At 37.4% G+C, this 17,603-nt stretch overlaps 1 protein-coding gene across 1 annotated transcript in view; it reads left to right on the forward strand.

Moving 5' to 3' along the window:
* The first annotated feature begins 16,804 nt into the window (after positions 1-16,804).
* LOC109482517 overlaps positions 16,805-17,603 on the forward strand; it is a 50,679-nt gene continuing 49,880 nt past the window's right edge. The window contains exon 1 of the mRNA XM_019785247.1: positions 16,805-16,901. Coding sequence (XP_019640806.1) covers positions 16,811-16,901 — 91 coding nt within the window. The 5' untranslated portion in view covers positions 16,805-16,810. The remainder of the gene's footprint in view (positions 16,902-17,603) is intronic.

Raw genomic sequence — 17,603 nt, forward strand, 5'->3', positions numbered from 1 at the left:
TTTTTTTTAATAATTATATATCTATATATAGTAGAGATTTGCCCAGAACTCTATGTACTATATAATGTCTGAGCAATGAGAGTATAGTGGGTAAAAATTTCCGATAGACCATTGTTTTTAACGCAAGAGACGTCGTAGATTTTGGTGCGAATCTACATTTACAAGGATGTTTTCTATACATCTGTGTCTTTTTTAAACAAGTATTTAGCAAGTTGTATTTTATAATGTACGTGTTCTGTCAATTCTATGACTGTGTAATGCTATTCACACAGGTAGCTATTCAAGAATGAAACTTGAAGAATAAAAGAAAGTCAGCTGTTAAACTTACTTAACATTTCACTGACTTATTATGGAAATATTTTTGTTACAATTTCAAAAAAGGAAATGTTTTGATTTTATTATGTATTTTTCTTGCATCGTAGGTCATTTGTAAGACTGAGAGAAATCAAACATGTATTAAGTATTATTCGCCAAAAGACATCAATAAAATACATCAATAAGCAGCTATGATGTGCTCTGGACAAGGCAACAAAGTGACGTCGTTTAACTCAACCTTGGAGAGAGTTTATTTTGTAATGCTTAGCAAAAACGCCACGCCTTAACTAGACTATTGGTACTTACTATAACAATTTCTCAGAATAGATGTTTAAACTAGTCTTGAGTCTGGACAATTCAGTTTACCAGGCAATGCATTTATTTTACAACTTTGTCAAGATAAGAATTTACAAATGGCACAGTTGAACCGAGAGTCAGAAAAATTGTGATGCCAAAGATCGTTATCATGCATGGTAAAACAGCTGCAGTAGACCATCTATCGATTTCTATATCTCTAGAAAAAGTTTTAAATGGCCCAAAGCCGAGAAATGACAAGAGGCAATATGCATGGCAGGCGTCCTGGCGCCTGGGAAAGTACATTGGGGTTCACGGACCGGTAGTCGCTGGAGTAGGGTCGCCTTTTATAGCTTTCTTTATGACTCACGTTGATGTGGGTCATCGGAAAACATTGATCGTGATACGGTGGATGATTTGTCCCACTGGCAACCAGTCTGCCTGCAGTGAGTCAGGGGAGCTACTTACAGGGAACAGAATCAAGCTGCAAGATTCTGTATTAACTATGAAAGAGGTGCTAGTGTCACGGAAATGAAAAGAAAACTACTGTGGTGTCACTGGAAGACAGAAGGAAAATGTCCAGACTATGCATGATGTACAAAATGACTAATAAGCTGGTGGACGTCCCAACTCCTAAGTACCTAATACATGCAAGCCCAGAAGAGAACAAGAAATAGCAATGCCTTCAAGTACCAGAGTTATCAACCAAGGATTGGGGGGTTCAAGAATTCATTCTTTCCTAGACGTATCGCAGAGTGGAACTCGCTATCACCAAGTACATTAGGGGCATTGTCATTAGATAGCTTTAAAAATGTCTCGAGATAGATGTTCAAGGGTAAGGTGTAACATGTCAGCTGCCGCCGCGCCGCGTGCCTGCGAAGCTGGTGTGTTATATCGAAAGGCGATTATACCGGCTTTATAGATACAGAAACAGATACAGGATAAGCATTGCAGTGTTCAGCTGAGGAACAAACTTGCAGAACAACTGTGTCTTACCCAATATTTCATCTAAAAGAAACCGATTCGAACCCTCCTAAATTAACAATATTACCATATTGCACTTTAGTACTTGCAATGTCACGGTAACGGGGGTGGGACAGCGTATTTAGTTATAACTTATTTGTCCCCAATATGTTTACTTTGTATTGTTTGTCTGTGTACACTTCTTGTGTTATTTTGATGTTGCATATTACCTTACCTTGAATATTATATCTGTGTTAATTACTTTATGTTCGATGGCGGTGCTTATGTTAGTGTAATCAACTTAAGTGCGTTGCCATCGCAAGTTTTGTCAATGTGCTTTGATTTCATAAATAATAAAAAGCAACACTTTACCATGACAGACCCGGTCAATGACCTCAATCTTCAATCAGTGCTGCGTGAATAATATAACAGCTGGAAAAATATTCATCACAAAATGCCACACCGGCACCAGTCATCCAGTCATGCATAATTGAACATATTGACTTAAAGGATCCAACGGCTCTCATTTTAATAACCAGTTATTACCCCACTTACATACCAAATACACATTCATTAATAAAAACATGTACATGTAGGTATGATTTGCACCATGGAAAACAGATATATATTAATGGGTATTTGATCTCAACATGATTTTTTTTATCAATGTTTATTAAGCATTTATAGCAACAACATCAAATTGTAAACTTGAATTTTCCGTTCGATAATTATATAGCTATTTGTTTTTAATAATTCTTTATATTAAATGCTACCAAATCATTTTTCTTGTTATGCTTATTTGGTCGTGAAAGATGGTCGAGTGAATATTAGGTAATCTAAGGACAAGGTGAACATATTAAACAGCATATGCTTATTTTCATAACCATTTATTGCTCAACTTACATACCAAATACACATACATTAATAAAACATGTACATGTAGGCATGATTTGCGTCATGGAAAACAGATATGCATTAATGGGTATTTGATCTCAACATTATTTTTTCTGTTAGGTTTATTTTGCATTCATAGCAACAGCATCAAATTGTAAACCTGAATTCTCAGTTTGGTACTTATATCGCGATTTGTTTTGAACGTATATTTTAAATGCTACTAAATCATTTCTATCGTTATGCTTATCTGGCCGTGAAAGACGATCGAGTGAACATTAGGTAATCTAAGGACAAGGTGAACATTAATTACCATATGCTCATTCTTAATCGTTACCAAGCTAATAACAGCATAATATTTATGTTAAATGTAGCGTACACAATAGAATGCCTGCCAGCCAAAAATGAGAGGTTTTATGACAAACTGCGAAGAGTAAGGTCATAATTTCATAATTTGTTTAGCCATAGAATTCTATGTGGCTGGTTAACCAATAACGGGGCCATATAATAAATGTTTACATCGTAATATTCATTGTATTTTTATTCATATATCAAAACAACATACATACAATGCAATGAACCAGCTCTTACACAATAATTCAAATCATAACAAATCACTGGTCATAAAACAATCATAATACTTAAAACCATAACAATAATCATAACAATTATTGAATAATAAATCATTAACCATAACAATAATCATAGTAATTTAAATTACAACAAAATCGCAAAATCACTTGAGGGTGCATTATAGCATTTTCAAGATAGGTTGAGAGCACGTGGGTGGGGAAGACTGAGCGGAGTCGGCGTAGGAAATCAATCGAATTTAAAAGTCGTACCCTTGGTACTTTATAGTAATTTTGTTGCTGCCGTTGTTGTTGTTGGTGTATCTATTTAACCACAAGGCAATCGCAACCAAAATACACATTCGAGATTTAAAAATAAAAATGGGAGGGATTCCCTCTATACGTCTATGATAGATAAGTTCCCAAACTTTAGACATTTAGACAAAATAGAAAAATTCGCAGTCCTTATGAAACTTGACAATGTATCATTAGCCCAATATATATGTTCTTACATTTACAACTGCCTCAGGAAGCGAGAAGTTGAAAGTTGAACCTGTAAATAGTAGATCACTTCAGTATGTATAGTTTAAGTGTCATTGCTGTATTCTTTTCCCTGTTTACTCTTGATCTGTATTTAGCTTGTTAGATCACAAACATACAATAAATGTCTTTCTTTCATTTCAATAATTGTTTTTATTTGAAATGTTGGTTGCGTCTTTTTCCCCGGTTCTGTGACTATTGTACAAAAGGAGTATAAAATGTAGTTATCACCAACGAGGATATATAATATTATGCTTATTGTAAATCGATGATGCCCACCGTTTTTGTATGACGCACGGAATGGACTCGTGCCAGAGACACGTTACCGTATTAGCGGGTCATACGTGCCAGATAACTTGTGTCGCCCCCGTCTCTGTTCAGGGTAGGTGTGATTCAGCAATTCAGTTTTAATACATATAGATCCAAACACGTTTCCGAAAGTCCTATATTTCTGATTTCTTTTTTTTTTAATTGGCAGTAACCCGTGTAATTTGAAATTTTCGTTGCGTCTTATCCCCGGTTCTGTGACTATTGTACGGAAGGAGTATAAAATGTAGTTATCACCAACCAGGATATATATGGCTTATTGTAAATCGATGATGCCTACCGTTTTTGTATGACGCACGGAATGGACCCGTCTACACTTGGAACCTGGCGTCAGAGACACGTTACCGTAATAGCGGGCCATACGTAACCCGTGTAATTTAAAATTTTAGTTGCCTCTTGTCCCCCTGTTCTGTGAATGTTGTACAAAGGGGTATAAGATGTGGTAGTAGTAGTGGTAGTGATTGGTTTATTTCTTTCTCACAGTAACAAAACCACAGTTTCGCAGCGCACAAAATTGCGCGCTGAATTACACTGGTTATACAATAGTTAACTCATGATTTACTGATATTCAGTCACTAAAACATTATTACACGGAAATTCGCCAGGTATTTGAAATTACTCATATTTGAATAAAGGTTACTGTACTTACGATCAACTAGTTAATAATGCTTTACATCGTGCGGAATATATTCTCGGAGCAGTCATCAATAAAATATCTGTCATTATTACCATAAAGGCTAAAAATTCATTTTTAAGAAGATTAAAACCACAGTCAGCAGGCATAAAAAACTATTTACAATATTTCGGTAAACGACTAAGACATATTAAGTAGTGCTACCATGTAAGGTATAGGACTTTTTTTGTAGCGTTCGGTTTTTGTTTTGACAGTGTCCAAGTGGGAGCTGTTGCGTGTCTTTCTACCGCTAATCTCTCCTCGGCAGGGAGGTAGCCACTCACGGAAGCAGGTTGACTGTAGGAGCTTTTTAGCGAAAGTCTCACACAGGTGTTCGCGTCTTTGGTGCAACGTCGTGAGGCCTAGGGTGTGACAAGCGTCCGTGTAGCTTGTGTAGTGTGCCCCGAGAATGGTGCGGAACGCTCTGCGTTGTATCCTTTCCAGTTGGAGTCTCTGAGTTTGAGTGATGCCCGGTTGCCAGACTGGAACTGCATACTCGCAGGTCGGGCGTACAAAACTTGTATATACGGTGACAAGGTCGTCACTCGTAACTCCAAATGTCTTGAGTCTCCTCAGGAAGAATAGCCTCTGGTTTCCTTTCTTGACCATATGGTCGACCTGAGTGTTCCATTTCAGATCAGACTGGATATGAAGACCCAGAAGTTTTGCCACTTTGACTTGTACTAGGGGATAGTTGTCGATTTTGAGTGAGGGTAGTTGTGGTACAGATTTTGAAAAATCTGAAAAATAAGATGTAGTTATCACCAACCAGGATATATATGGCTTATTGTAAATCGATGATGCCTACTGTTTTTGTATGACGCACGGAATGGACCCGTGTCAGAGACACGTTACCGTATTAGCGGTTCATATGTGCCAGATAACTTGTGTCGCCCCCCGTCTCTGTTCAGGGTAGGTGTGACTCAGCAATTCAGTTTTAATACGTATGGATCCAAACACTTTCCGGAAGTCTTATATTTCTGATTTCTTTTTTTTTTTAATTGGCAGTAACCCGTGTAATTTGAAATTTTAGTTGCGTCTTATCCCCGGTTCTGTGACTATTGTACGGAAGGAGTATAAAATGTAGTTATCACTAACCAGGATATATATGGCTTATTGTAAATAGATGATGCCCACCGTTTTTGTATGACGCACGGAATGGACCCGTGTCAGAGACACGTTACCGTATCAGAGGGTCATACGTGCCAGATAACTTGTGTCGCCCCCCGTCGCTGTTCAGGGTAGGTGTGACTCAGCAATTCGGTTTTAATACGTATGGATCCAAACACTTTTCCGGAAGTCCTATATTTCTGATTTCTTGTTTTTATTTTTTATTGGCAGTAAAAACCCATGTTATTTGAAATGTTGGTTGCGTCTTGTCTCCCGGTTCTGTGACTATTGTACAAAAGGAGTATAAAATATAGTTATCACCAACGAGGATATATAATATTATGCTTATTGTAAATCGATGATGCCCACCGTTTTTGTATGACGCACGGAATTGACCCGTCTACACTTGGAACCTGGCGTCAGAGACACGTTACCGTAATAGCGGGCCATACGTGACAGATAACTTGTGTCGCCCCCCGTCTCTGTTCAGGGTAGGTGTGATTCAGCAATTCAGGTTTAATACGCATGGACCCAAACACTTTTCCGGAAGTCCTATATTTCTGATTTCTTGTTTTTATTTTTTATTGGCAGAAAAAAACCATGTTATTTGAAATGTTGGTTGCGTCTTGTCCCCCGGTTCTGTGACTATTGTACAAAAGGAGTATAAAATATAGTTATCACCAACGAGGATATATAATATTATGCTTATTGTAAATCGATGATGCCTACCGTTTTTGTATGACGCACGGAATGGACCCGTGTCAGAGACACTTTACCGTATTAGCGGGTCATACTTGCCAGATAACTTGTGTCGCCCCCCGTCGCTGTTCAGGGTAGGTGTGACTCAGCAATGCAGTTTTAATACGTATGGATCTAAACACTTTTCCGGAAGTCTTGTATTTCTGATTTCTTTTTTCTTTAATTGGCAGTAACCCGTGTAATTTGAAATTGTAGTTGTGTCTCATCCCCGGTTCTGTGACTATTGTACAAAGGGGGTATAAAATGTAGTTATCACCAACCAAGATATATATGGCTTATTGTAAATCGATGATGCCTACCGTTTTTGTATGACGCACGGACACCATATGGGTCTGATCTAATACGACCTAAAACCGATAAATGAGCCCAGCAGGCAAATCCCGTATTCTACACCGAGCATTTGTCTTGTCATGCGCACGGACTCCCCGCCAACGATCTACGAAACAGCATGCTGAGTTATGATATGCTCTGTGACTTAACTGGTAAGGCCCCACCAATTTAATTTGTTGGTTCATGTTTGTCTGATTTGCAAAAAAAGATTCTGATTCTGAATCAACTAAAAAATGCTCAAATCTTGTCCACAGTAGTTGAGGAAAGTGGTTTTCTTCCTAACAGTTGTAGTAGTAGTAGTAAGCCTTTATTTAAACTCGAAAGCTTGTTCGGTTACAAATGACCGCTTTTCAACAAGGTCGAGGGTGAGGGCGGGGTCACGGATTACAAATCAAACCAAAATATAATACAAAATCAAAACAAAGTGCAAATCAAAATATAATACAAAAATAAATAATAAATCATCAGTCCGTTATCAGTCCAAGTTCCTTATCATACTTCTAAATGTTCCCAATGACTGGGCTGCTCGTACATGTGGTGGCAAGGAGTTCCACACAGTCGCCCCCGAGTACCTCAGTGACCGCCTGTACACTTCCAGTTGGGGCCTCGGTATGATGAGGTTGTCCAATGTGCTCTGTCTGGTAGATCTGGAGGCTGCGTCTCTATACCGGATGAACACCCCTCGCATATGTGGTGGTAAAGAATTGTCCAAGGCCCTATACACTATCATGGCTTTATGTTGACGATGTAGACTTCTCACGGACTTCCATCCCAGACGAGAGAGGACTTCCCGTGATGGTGTTCTGTACGGGGCTTTCAAGATCAATTTTCCTATGCGGTTCTGCATTCTTTGCATCTTATCATATTGTACACTACAGTTTTTCTATCTATCAATGCAGTGGTTTGATTAAAAGTTCAAAATTCATTAACCCAGCCTTTTGTGTTTCATTGCTTCTTTTTTAGCATTTGGGGCTATAATAGGATGCCTAAGCCTGTTTCTATTTTCTTTTTCGCCCTGTTGCTTCATATTTTCTCTGAAAAAATTCGAGAACCAACAAATTAAATTGGTGAGGCTTAAGGAAGCATAATTTTGGGTTCCTGAGCGCGTTGTTTTGTATGTCGTTTAAGTAAAATTAGGTTTCAAATATCTTTATTTTCAAGGTAGGTTGACAGCACGTGGTTGGGAAGAATGAGAGGAATTAGCGTAGAATATCAATCAAATTCCAAAGTCGTATAGTTCCCAAACGCCTGATATCTTAATTGTACTTTATAGTAGTTTTGTTGCTGTCCTTATTGTTGTTGTTGTGTTGCTCCTCCTATTTGACCCCCAAGCAAAAGTTTAAATTTCACAAACAAAATACACATTATCTTATGTGGATAATGGATTCTAAGTTACTGGAGGAAATACGGTCTAAAGTAAGGTATTTTTATTGTATCGGTATTAGGGTTAAGTAAACAGTACTATAAGCAGTAGTCAAACAAAGCTATTTTGATAAGATAATGGCAATATATTGCATTGATACAAGTGCAATAATAATTTCAGCTGCTATGATAATTAGCAATACCGGTATCAGATACTATCAGATTTATTGTCTGCTAGAGAAATCAGTAAAGTAGAAAGTTAGGACTATCAGATAATAAAAAATTAAAGTATAGAGAAAGCTTATGAAAGCAAGGTCGATAAAGGCCTGGTTAAAAAGTGATAATTAAGAATAAGCAAATATTATGATAACAGATAAAATAGATAAATAATAAATTAAAATGCTTTTCATGGCAAAGTCTATTGGCCACGTGGTTTCCTGAAAACGCACCACCATGCGCCATAAAAATGAACTACAGTAAAATCTATTGTAGAAGATGTCAAAATTAAAATCTATTGCACGGATAAATTACATATTCGCTGATCAATAGATAGCCTTACGAGTAAAACCCGTTAAAATGATGAACTATATAAGCGCCATACGTCTGTTTAATGGTAATATTCAATACGATAGAATTAGGCGTTAAATTATAATTAGTTTTATCGTTTGTTTCACTGCAGAGCATATTTAAATGATAATGTTATATATAGCCGAGGCAAATAATTTTATAATGCCTCTTAATCAATCTATAGCGTTATATGATTTATGGAAATATCATTAGGAAACATATGTATGCTGCTGAAAGCTAAAATACAGTCTGCCAGTTAGAATTAATGTTCGAAGGATTTCTTACGTCACGTAAATGCATTTCTATTCAATTTTGAATACATAATATAATATTTACAAACAAACATAGGGTTTTTAGGCTGTGCTTTTACAATTATGAGTTACAATGATGATTTGTGCAATTTAATGAAATATTTTGTATTTATTTGATAAAAGATTAACATGAAATTTCATCAGCTTATTTTTTTTCACTCGGTGGTGCGAGTATTAAATTTTAGGGAGATTACAAGCATGTTAATTTGCCAATTAATCAATCTATTTATTGATAGACTCCCAAACAAGTGCGCGCGGGTGAATAAAAAAATTCGGCCTAAAACAAACATGCTACTAAACCACAGGGCAGTGTATAGGAACGAAAAGTATGATATAAAAGACATTAACGCAAATAAACGTTGAGATATATAGTCATGCCTTTGTGTATATTCCTAATATAAATTGTTTTTTTTTTCTTTTCGTTCAATGAACAGCCCGGACGGATTGTTTCCGTGAACGCAAAATAAAGAATTTGTATTAAGAGTATACACAAGTAATGCTCATGGTTAATTTTCTGAAACCTTTTTTTTGTGTTTTGCTGTCTTATATCATAATTTTTTGTTCCAAACGATTGCCCGGCCGGTACCGGATTGGGAAATGTGACCGCGCCTATAAGAAACCATCCCTTTGTTGTTGTTTTTTCAGACAAACCTTTTTCCATTGCAATACTATGTATTTTTACTTCCTTGCCTATATGACCCAAAACATACGACTTGGCCCGTTTTTTCTTTATACTATCGTTTCTTGCAAACATTACTGAATGTACAGGGATATATAAATGACTTTGTAATTCAGTACACGTTGTTACGGCTCAAACGACAGTTTCATCTTCTGACTCATGACACACTTGCCGGCTTCTGCTGAACATTAATTCTGACGTCTTGTCTTTATGGAAATTCATGCTTTCTATCCCGTTCTCTGGGAACCTAGCAGCAAGGGACAAGACTATGTATGATGTACAGAATAAATAATAAATCCGTACCAACCAATAAGTTGCTAATACTAATACCAGCCTTGAAAAGAAAAAGAAACAGTCATGCCTTCAAATTTAGAGTTATCAACCTTGATTTGATTTGATTTATTAGGCTGAATAAAACATATGTATACAGCCAGGACCTCCCAACTAGCCGGAGGCTATTATAAAGGGCTAGTCCTCACAACAAGAACATAAACAATTCGAAACAGGTAACAGTTAACAGTGTCGGTTACACTTCAGATAAACATACTATTACATAACAGATGTTGCGGTCTAACGTTAACAAGCTATGAGATCCGGCCTAGTCGTCGTGAAAAAAATGGGATGTTAAAAATCTCGGTGTTGTGTCGGAAGTCCGTACCATCCCCGTAAGGGAGCCATCTACATCAGAGCATACCAACCTTCTCTTAACCAAGACGGGGGGCGGTACGGACTTCCGATGAACTTTGACCGAGTGCTGACGTCACACGTTGGTAAATATTATGTGTCATACACAGATGAAGACCGAGTGATTGAGTCAGAACCGGTTTAATTATAATTTTGTATTTTACCGACTCAGATGTGTATAGATTTAAGTACTGTCGTCCGTGACTATTATTATTGAGCAGAAGATAATTTAGAACAGAGATGACTGGGATGTAGGTTCCGCCTGATTCACGCTGAATCATGATGCGTCATGCACCATATGCTGCACTTCCTATAGGATCACCATTTCCGCTATAAGATGATGTAACAAAATGACAAGGTTCTGTCACCGTCTAGCTGGCACGATCGCCGTTAAGATAAGCCTAAACGAGATCCTTATGGTACGGTTTGAGATTTTCAACATGCGTGACAGTGTTTCCTGTACATAGTATGTTTTAGTCGATTCCCACATGACATTCTTTGTACATTTAACGTTTTTATTTCTTTCTACATTTCTTTATTCTTTATTCTTCATATCTTCAGGCATCCTTGGCCCATATAGATAAAAGAAAACATACAAATAGAAATACACACAGTAATACAGATACTAGTATTATGGAAGAATCTGCAGCGGAAGATTACATCGGATTTGTAAACAAATGGGATGATGTTTTTCCGAGTTGTAAAGACAAGATATGAAAAAAAGCATTGGTACAAAGTGTTTATTACCACTTAACTGCATAAGTAGTGTTGACACAGGCGCATCACTTTGAAGCATTTTATCATCCATGATGTAAGTATAAAAGTATGGAAGAATCAGTCTATTCTATAAAGACACGTAATGCTCATATAATATTTTGTTTTACTCGAAATCTATAAACGTGGGTAGAAATATATCCATTATTTCCACTGAATAACGATTTATCCTCTGTGGATTGAAGAAATAGATAGGTATGTCTATATTTAGATATAATACTAAAATACATGTAATTCTTAAGATATGCATAGTTCTCTTTTATCATTTCAATCATTGTGATGTTTGTATCATTTTATTAGAAAAAACTGACTTGAATCGTTTAAAATTAATATATGACGCAAATGTTTAAAGAATTCCTTGTTATCCTTTGTAATTTGACTAGTCTCGGTATATAAGTGTTAAATCCGATGCTTAACTATGGTAGCCATGTTAGTAGTTAATAAAAAATCGACATGTGCCATTGAATTCAGGACCCGTGTCAGGAGACATTCGCAAAGCTGCACCATTTTAAAACCTCAACGATCTATAACGTATAGAAAACATAAATCCAAGACCATAGCATGTTTAGGACAAAATATACAAAAACCTGAAGTTCTGCTGCAGTACCAAGGTTATTCATTAGGAGGCCCATATTTGACCTGACCTTTGCCTTCCTACGACCTACCAACATACCAAATATCATCACAATCCATAAAGGCGTTCTGAAGTTATGCTGACTACAAATGTGCGGAAACAGAGACACACAGACACAGACACACACACACACACACACACACACACACACAGACATACAGGCACACAGACACGCCAACAACAATACCTCCATTTTTCACGGAGGTAAAAATGACTGCAATTCACTGTTGAATTTCAAACGACCTTCATAATGGGCAGGAAAAAGCGCATGACCAAGTGTTATCAGCCCAGTCATTATGATTTACGTCATCACCAGCGGCACTGTAGTACCTGATTGCCCAATTCACGCCCTGTCCATCTGATAAATCTTAACGATATTACATGCCGGTATCAAGTCTCAGGCCATGTATCCACTAAGGCCAAAGCAAGTGATATTAATGGATGACACCCTCCGCAGGGTTTAGATTTAATGCAATGCAGGGTGAAGAAATCAAGCCGGCAAAAAATGATATCATTACTACCTTAATATGTTTACATTTTGACAAGATTGTTAAACAAAAATTGAGACGACAAAACCTAATATCACAACACGCATTTTTTTTATTCTGGTATTTTAAATAGTGTAACATTACCCTAAGACTTGTAGACGTATTTTTACCTCGAATTACAGGAACAGCTGTGGCAACAAGGTCTGTCGTACCATCATAGGTAGCTACTTCACGTGGTATCTAACCGGGTATTTTTATTGAAACTTTCCAAGTTACAGTATCGCAGTAGCCGTTGACAGGGTCACTGAATTGCACTGATCTTTTAGTTAGATTACTGTAACTACTAGTGCACAAAATCCAATAAAATCACCACATATGAGATAAGATATAACGTACAAGGTTAGAATATTACTATTACCATGATCTAGTAGGGATAGTCAACACTTCCCATCAAACGCGAGCAATTGTACCTCCCGTTTTCTGGATCCTTACATGTCTTACAATCGGTAGACGATTACAATATATTTGCCCATTTTCAGAATGTTGACCACCGTTGGAAGGCAACAAAAGCTATGTTTTTGATCAGATAAAAATTTCTATAAACTCTGAACTATATTGACCAAAGACAAAATATACTTTATATTTCTGTAATTTATCTATATATAGTTAAGGTTTCAGATGTGGATCCCATAGGCATTTATGCATGTATGTATATATGAAAAGTAATGCGAACATAGGTGTCATCCATGAAAATGACTTGCTGTGGCCTAATGGCATTCACGAAGACGACTGCCGGTCAGTGATTCAGAATGCGTTCGGCGGAGGGGACAACCTTTGGCGTTTATTGGGGCCATCTCATTAGTATGGACGGCGCCGGACCACTAGATATAGGTAATATGTCATTCCGGTCCTCAGGGGAGGAATGAGATTCCCCACCGCTGATAGATTGCGTAGATGGACGTTAGATTCAATCTGGGAGACCGCTGTTGTAACGGCGGGGACATTGGGACCACGCCCACTATCCATCAAGTCCCAATTTACGGAGAAAAGTTAAAAATATACAAGGTTTTCACACTTAATTTATTTATTTTCCGTCATTTGTACCCAGAGTAATGCTTAGGTTACATTTACCAAACCGCGGCCCGATTGGGCAGTCTTATGGAACGAAAAATATGGTATAATAACAAAGCACAAAAAAGTTATTAAAAAAAAGAGTTATTTGCGTATATTCCTGAAAAAAATGTTGATTTTACGTTAATCGAAGCAGCCCGACCGGGCCCCGGTTTGGAAATGTGACCTTAGCATAACCAACTGAATGGTAGCAGTGCTTTTCAGTGGGACCTTGAGTCATACATGTACATGCATAAACACGTTAAATGCAATTCATTGTTCTTCGCATTAAAAAAATATTTGAATTAATATTAATTTCTGTTCTTTTTCTAAGGATAGACGCTTGCAGTGTTTCCTAAGGTTATATCTGAAATGCTATTTATAATTCGAAATTGCGCTCTCCTCTGCGTTTTCAAAAGGTGTTCCACAGCCTATGAAAAGTTGTTACAATGTAAACATTAGCCTATCGACAGTTGTATGTATTAAAAAAAAAGAAAATTCAAAATTGCTTTTCGTAATCGCAGTAGTTTGTATGTTACTGTGACAACTAATATTCCCGATGTGAAATTGACCAGTTAAAAGACTATTAGGTATCTTTATTAATATTACCTACTATCTGGTTGAACAAAAATCATGTGTTTCTCTTTTTTTTCTTTTTACATATGTTATGTGTGTATGTCAACCAAAAATAAATTTGATTCGATTTAACGCAACCAGAAATAGATTTGATTTGATTCATTGAAATTGCAACAGCGCAATACACGTGTAACAAATGCAGCTGTTGCTGGTGTTGTGTCTCACACATAGATATAAATACAGGACAGATAATACTCATTTTCACCCGAGTTAAGCCGTGTTAAGTGCCTTTCCGAAGGGCACAACAAGATCGGTGGCATGTCAGGACTCGAACTCAGAACCTTGAGCACTCTGCCGTAGCGCCACACGACCTCACTATGCAAATGGAACTTCATGCCATATATTTAAGTTGGACGTGCAACAGCAAATCTTTATCTGATGCGGTACACCGTGTTCTGTGTAGCAAACCAGCCTCTGTGTCACAGAGATATGTCCGTGTAGATATGTTTTATACGTCAGACCATTCCCTTGGGGGAAATATGATTCCCCAACATCGAGTTGCGAGATAGATGACAATTTTTGATACTAAGAGGTTTCTATATTATTTTTTTTATATTTTCCAACTGTGAACATGTAATCACAAGACGTGTTGACGGCACACTCATACAGGAGACAATACAATACTGATTTTCACCTGAGTGAAGTTAGGAAAGTCGTGTAAAGTGCCTTTCACAAGGGCACAAGATCGGTGGCATGTTAGGACTCGAACCTAGGATCTCTAGGTTCAGAGTTGAGCACTCTGCCACCACGCCACACGACCCCACTGAGTATCACGTATGAAAAAATTGCCGGGAGGACGGGGGGAAATAAAAAGTACAACCATCCCGCCATAAACGCAAATGCTACCAACAAGACCATAAAGACACACCATGTCGGTTGTCCTTTGAAGTTCTGAATCTTTCAACTTGTATTATATTGAGAGTCAATAAAAAGAATTGAGCATTAGGACGGCAAAAAGTTACTGCCATATTATGATAATGACGTCATTCAGGCCGCAAATTGTTAACGTCACACTATTCTTAATTCTCTGTAATAAAATGAAATTAAAATAAGCAACGAATCTTAGATTGAACAAATGACGCTACTTTGGCTTGGGCAGCATCACAATAGACTTTCATAGTCATGGCGTCATCTTTGCGAGGAGGAAATATATACGTTACCTTGTTGTTTTTTTTTATTCAATAACTAATGAAATACTGATTTTCCGGGCAAGAATAAAATGTATAACCCCCAGGTATTTCATTACAATAGATTCTATACTTTATCAAAACCTAGTAAATGTGATTTAATTGTAATATTTGTAATCTTTGACGTTTCAATTTGTCTTTTGCCACTTGCATCAAGACTTACCATGCAATGGCAATTGATAAAGACAACTATCTTGAATGAAATATACTATATATATATTAGTATAGAAGTACCGTGAAACAAAGAACCGTTCTAAACCCAAATGTAGCCGGCATTGTACATAGTGCAATACCTTAGTGAAAATCATTAGTTGACTAGGTTTAGTTCTATGGTTGTTTAAAAACATGGCTCTGGTAAATGTGCAGTATTAGGTATACCTTGTAGTCCTTTGTACATAGTATACATTGCAATCATAATTATACAAACAGTATCATTTGTATACAATATACAGTATCACAAGCACATACAATTGCAAACTCAGACGGTTATAATTCACATGAATAGCTGTTTCAATATTACAGTTTAGCATAGTTGACTTTCAATTAAAGTAATAGCATTAATCCAGTATAGCAAATAGCGCAATTGAGATCTTGGTCTGGTTAAAAACCTACCTCCACATCAACTGTATTTTTTAGGTCTATGATTTTGGATTTTATACAAAATAAGCATAGATGAAATAGGAATCTACGATATGAAAATATGTTCGAAGGTTGACAATGTTCTCCTATAGGCCGTTTCTACAAAAATAAACATAGCCGTAGGAAGAAATAGAAAAAAAAACAACAGTTGATGAACAAAAAGTATTAATTATAAAAGTAATAATTATAAAAGTTTCAATTTTAAAATCCTAAAAATAGTGACCATTTCAAAATTGTGAGTCTCATTTTAATGTGTGTAGTATATAAGTCGAAAAATCATATTGTCCCTTTAAATATATTATTGGTAAAAATCAACATGACAATGGCCGGGTAAAACAAACAAACAAACAAACAAACAAACAATAATTAATTGCCTGGTTTGGATGAATAGAATCAAAGCTAATGCTGTTTTCACTCCATGTATTGCTTAAAACATGCCCCACCCCAACCCTACTGTTAAATCTATGTCCCCACTCCCCAATTCTGCACATGAAAATCGTTATAAGCATTGACTTGAATAACAAATCAACAAATTGTGATTATACATTTACAGAATGCGGTCTGTTATACGCCTCACCACATTAGATACGACTTCCAATGATACAATTTCGCCATTCCCACGGGTGTGATAAAGAGTCAACTAATTACTCACTGTCCGTCAAAACTGACCATCTAAATTCCGTCCCCTCGCTGACCGCCATATACAACCCCTGCACAGTAGCGGCGTTTGCAATAGTGGCCCGGTCGAGCATTTAATCTAATATCGTATTCCGTCACCAAAATGTTGCCCTAGGGCCAAACGGCGTATATGCATATCGAATTTCTATGCGGGGACATATCCGTCTCACCCGTTGAAGAAACCTCCCAATTGTAGCCATTCATCTATGTCAGGCCATGGGAGGGGCGCGCCCATGTCATGACGTCATCTTTTCTCCCAGATTCCCTTGCGCCCGCAGTACGGAACCAAGATGGAGTCGGAGCCGGGAGAGCAGGTGAAAGTGGCCGTCCTGGCCAGCGGGGCCTTCAATCCTATAACTAATCTCCACCTTCGGATGTTCGGTAAGTGGGCTTTCCATAGCTTCAGACTCGCGTGCTTTCGGGAGGTGCTTTTTACCGTGAAAATACGATGAAAAATGGCCGTGAATGGGACATCAGGGAAGGGGAAGATGGGAGGAGGTTGGACCGCTAACACTGCTATTAGCATTACCCTCCATACGTGCACTAGCAGATAATGGTATGTCGATAGCAGGCCCCTGTTTTACCGCCCGCTGTACGTATTCAGGAAGGAAAGGTATCTTACATCTCGGAAATTTGAACACTAGATTTCCCTTTAAATTCTAGTAAATACACTTGCAATGACTGAATTCAAATATGATCCTCACCATTTCATTTTTGAACCAAACCACCCGAAAATCTTCCAGTGTTTCAGGACAGAGATGTTTGGTATTGAACATCGCTACAGATATTCCATATCTCCGTTTTTCATACACCATCGTTTTGTTATAGATATAGGCCTGAACCAATTTATGGTTCAGCAAGGCATAATTGATTATTGATATCCTGATTTGAGAAAGATTATGCGAAACGGCCGTGTTTGTTACGGCAGTGTAGCGATGTCACGGAATCTATCTACGAATGGCAACGCCTTCATGTGAATAGCGCGATCATCAATAGCAGTGAACGCTGTTAAACAGAACTGGCTCATGTCCCCAGGGGTAATTACATACAAAGCTAAACATTGCGCGTGCCCTTTTTCTATAC

The sequence above is a fragment of the Branchiostoma belcheri genome, unplaced genomic scaffold (assembly GCF_001625305.1).
Source record: "Branchiostoma belcheri isolate BF01 breed outbred unplaced genomic scaffold, Haploidv18h27 scaffold6, whole genome shotgun sequence".
Taxonomy (NCBI): Eukaryota; Metazoa; Chordata; class Leptocardii; order Amphioxiformes; family Branchiostomatidae; genus Branchiostoma; species Branchiostoma belcheri.